The following is a 4,345-nucleotide window of genomic DNA, read 5'->3' on the forward strand; positions in this document are numbered from 1 at the left end:
GGAGGAGGGCAGGGGACTAGGGGGGACGAGGGGGGACAGGGGGGGCCTTCAGGGAAGGGTGGGGAGGGAGGGCTGAGCAGGGGACAAGGGCAGGGGACTAGGGGGGACGAGGGAGAACGGGGCCTTCAGGCGGGGAGCTCATACTTTGCTCAGGATGATCTCGGGGGCCAGGTATTCGGGGGTTCCACACAAGGTCCAGGTACGGCCCTTGACGCGCTTGGCAAAACCGAAGTCCGTCACCTGCGAGCATGAGGATGGGAGGTTGGCGGGGAGCGGGGGGTCCCGCGGGGGCCGCCCTGGGGCCGCCCTCACCCGGCCCGGCGGGCACCTGGATGTATCCCTGCTGGTCGATGAGGAGGTTCTCTGGCTTCAGGTCCCGGTAGATGAGATCGAGTGAGTGAAGGTACTCGAAGGTCAGGACAATCTGGGCCGCGTAGAAACGGGCGTGGGGTTCGCTGGTGGGGACAGGGGACGGGGGGTGAGCACCAGGGGCCACGTGCCCAAACGGCCCAACAGGTGTGCCTGCCGAGCTCCCCCCAGAGGGAGACGCCCCCAGCCCAGCAGGCAGAGCTGCAGGAGTGGGCCGGCCCCATGGCCTGGTGACCAAGGAATCCAGGTCTCACGTGGCCGACCGCACGGTTCGAGTCCTGGACTGGGAGGGCCGAGGAACACGCCCTGTGTGTGCACGTGTGTGCCCAGGATGCTGACAGGACGGGGTGACGGAGGAGAAGGGATTCTCGTGTGACCACACTCCAGGGCAGTGTGTGTTCCCCCCGTCCCACCTCTGTCTCTCTGGAAAAGGTACAATAAAAAAATAAAGTAAGGGGACCAGCATGTGGCGTAATGGCTACGTTGCCGGACTCCCACGAAGTCGACTGCAGTTCGAGTCCCTGACCCGGTGGCTTAAAACTCACACTGGGTGGGGGACCAGCAGTTGGTGTAATGGCTGTGTCACTGGACTCCCAGGGGGTCAGTCCCGGACCGAGTGGCTTAAACTCACACCGGGCGCGTGTGCGTGCGTGCCCAAGATCCCAAGAGGAGAATGGAGGAGAAGGGATTGCGGTGTGGCCATCCCCCATGGGGGTTGATTTCTCACTTTCTGTCTGTCTCTGTCTTTCTGGTGAGCACATGCGCCCTATAGCAAAAACGTCTGCAAAAAAACTCACACTAGGCAGGACCAGCAGGTGGTGCGGTGGTTAAGATGCTGGACACTCACACATGGTGGACCACAGTTCAAGTCCTGGACCTGGTGGCTTTCTTTCTCACTTTCCCTCTCTCTCTCTGGTCAAATTAAAAGAAATGAATGAATAAATAAAATTAAATAAAGCTTTATAAATAAAAATACCTCACACTGCGTGCATGTGCGTGTGTGCCCAAGATCCCGAGAGGACAATGGAGGAGAAGGGATTGTGGTGTGGCCTCTCCAATGGAGGGAGATTTCTCCCTTTCTGTCTCTATCTCTGGAAAATGCACATGCCCTATAGCAAAAATCTCTCTAAAAAAAAATAATAAAACAAGGCAGAAGCAGGGCCAGATGGCAGTACAACCATAATACAGTGAACCACATTGGAAGGTCCTGGGTTTGCGACCCGAGGCCTCCCTGTGTGTGCCTGTATTCCGGGCTGCCTGAGGCTGCTGCTGGATGGCAGCGTGAAGACCTTGTTACGGATACCTGTGGCCCTGTCTCTCTCTTCCATGCACAAGCAAATAAATTTAAAAAAAAGAGAGAGGGCCAGCAGGTGGCATGGAGGTTAAGGCAGCTGGATCTCACGTAGCAGATTATGTGGTTCGATTCCTGGACCTGGTAGCTTGAAAAGCATGCTTAGCACGCCTGCCTCCCAAGAGGAGACTGGAGAAGGGATCGCAGTGTGGCCGTCTGCCCTGAGGGTGATTTGCCATTTTCCTGCCCCTTATCTCGGTCTCTCTCTCCTGTGAAGGCAGGCACCCCATGGCAAAAACAAAAACAGAAACAAGGAAGGAGAAGCAGCGTTTTGTACAGATTGCCTGAACCTGGAACCAGCTCAAATGTCTGTCATCAGAAAAGTGGAGCCGCAGGGACCAGCAGTTAGCGTCATGGCTATGTCGCTGGACTCCCATGTAGTCGACCGCAGTTCGCGTCCCGGACCCAGTGGCTTAAACTCAGGCCGGGCGCGTGTGCGTGCGTGCCCAAGATCCCGAGAGGAGAATGGAGGAGAAGGGATTGTGGCGTGACCATCCCCCCTGGGGGGGTGATTTCTCGCTTTCTGTCTCTCTGTCTCTCGGGGAAATGCATGTGCCCTATAGCAAAAATCTCTCTTAAAAAAAAAAAAGACACAAAAGAGAACGAGCTATATGGTTCTGTTTACACTGAGTCCGAACACACACGGATAAATCGCCAAGTCTGAAGCCAGAAAGGATGACCGCCTTTCGCGAGGCATGGTTTGTCAGAAAGGGATCTGAGGTGCTGAGTGGTGTCAGGGCAGTAATACAACTGGACTCCCATGGGAAAGGTCCTGGGTTCGCAGCCCGGGACCTCCTTGAACACGCGAGATGCACACGTGTGTGCAAGCCTGCCATCGGGCCGGGTGAGAATGAGGATGGATTGTAGTGTGGAAACCCTATTGGGGGATGGCTGTCGCTGTCTCTCTCTCTCACGGAAGAAATTAAGTATTAAAAAACGGGCGATTTGGCGGCCAGCAGGTGGTGTGGAGGTTAAGGGTGCTGGACTCCCACATCGCTGACCACGGTTCAAGTCCCGGACCTGGCGACTTGCTTTCTCATTTTCTCTCTCTCTCTCTCTCATTCTCTCTCTGGTCAAATTAAAATAAATAAAGTTGAATAAATTATTATTATTATTATTTAACAACAGGATGATTTGAGGGAATCTTCTGGGGACAATAGAAATGTCTGTATGTTATTTTAGAGGTTACGTAGGTATACACAGTATCGGAATTCCTGAAATAGAACATTGAAAATCTCTGCATTTTGTTTTATGTAAAATGTATCTATCTGTAAAGTAAAATGCAGGACCCGCTCCCTGGCTTTAGCGGTTAAGAGAACCAGATCCCTCCATGGCCAATTGTAGTTCAAATCTTGGCGCTGGGGGCCAGCAAGGGTTGTGGCGGTTAGGGTGCTGGACTCCCACGTGGCCGACCACGGTTCAAGTCTCAGATCTGGAAGTCTGCTTTGCCATTTTCCTTTTCTGTCTCTCTTTCAGGTTAAATTAAAAAAAAATAAAAAATAAAAAAAAAACAAATAAAATAAAATAAATAAATAATTCTTTAGGCGGAGGAAAAAAATCTTTGCCTTGATGACCTGTAGGTGTGTGTGTGTGTGCGTCTCAAATCCTGACAGGAAGGAGAAATGGAAGAGAAGGGATTGTAGTCTGACCACACCCCACAAGGAGGGATGTTTTGTCTCTCTCCCTCTGTCTCTTGCTAGTGAGAGCAGGTACTGTCTGAGCAAGTTTAAAACAAACAAAACAAAGCAAAGAAATATAGGTTGAGTATTCCTACTCTGTAAATCCAAAATCCGAAACGGCTCTAAAATCTGAAATTCTGTGATGCTCTCAGTACCAAACTCCCCACCGGACCTTACATGACAACAATCGCATCAGTTTACCTTCAGGATATACATACATATATATGAAGGGTCTTCAAAAAGTCTACGGAAGGGTCTGACAGGTGGCGTGGTGGTTGAAGGCACTGGATTCCCACATGGCTGACCGCAGTTCGAGCCCTGGAGCTGGCAGGCTGCTTTCCCCACTCTTCCTTTCTCTCTCTCTGGTCAAACTGAAAAATCATAATAACAGGGACCAGCAGGTGGCATGGTGGTTAAGGTGCTGGACACTCCCACATGGCTTACCATGGTTCAAGTCCCAGACCTGGTGGCTTGCTTTCTCACTTTCTCTCTCTCTCTTTCTCTGTTTCTCTCTGATCAAATTAAAATAAATGAATCAAGGATGGCAAAACAAAAAACAAAGTATACAAGACATAAGAATTGGAAAATTATTTGCTGAAAACCTGTATGTTGATGTGCTTGATTGAGCCAATACACAGTGTATTTTGGATGGAAAAATTCATTTGTATGCTGTAATGATGTATAGTGAATTAATGTAATAAATAAATAAATTTAAAGAGAAAAAATAAATAAAAAATAAATTCATAAGGAAAAAAATGAATAAATAAATAAAAGTAAATAAACAATTATTTAAAAAATAATAATAACCAATGGAATGAAATAAATAATTACTTTTTTTTTTTTTTGGAGAGGTTTTTGCTATAGGGCACGTACGCTCACCAGACAGAGAGAGACAGACAGAAAGCGAGAAGTCACCCCCCAGGGGAGATGGTCACGCCGCAATCCC

At 49.7% G+C, this 4,345-nt stretch overlaps 1 protein-coding gene across 1 annotated transcript in view; it reads right to left on the bottom strand.

The window, feature by feature from the left end:
• PRKACA (protein kinase cAMP-activated catalytic subunit alpha) overlaps positions 1-4,345 on the bottom strand; it is a gene marked incomplete at its 5' end in the record, with an annotated part of 19,121 nt that overhangs the window by 5,611 nt on the left and 9,165 nt on the right. Inside the window, 2 exon segments of the mRNA XM_027776759.1 lie at positions 145-240; positions 329-455. Of these exon segments, the coding sequence (XP_027632560.1) occupies positions 145-240; positions 329-455 (223 nt within the window).

The sequence above is a fragment of the Tupaia chinensis genome, unplaced genomic scaffold (genome assembly GCF_000334495.1).
Source record: "Tupaia chinensis unplaced genomic scaffold, TupChi_1.0 Scaffold138060_1, whole genome shotgun sequence".
Lineage (NCBI taxonomy): Eukaryota > Metazoa > Chordata > Mammalia > Scandentia > Tupaiidae > Tupaia > Tupaia belangeri.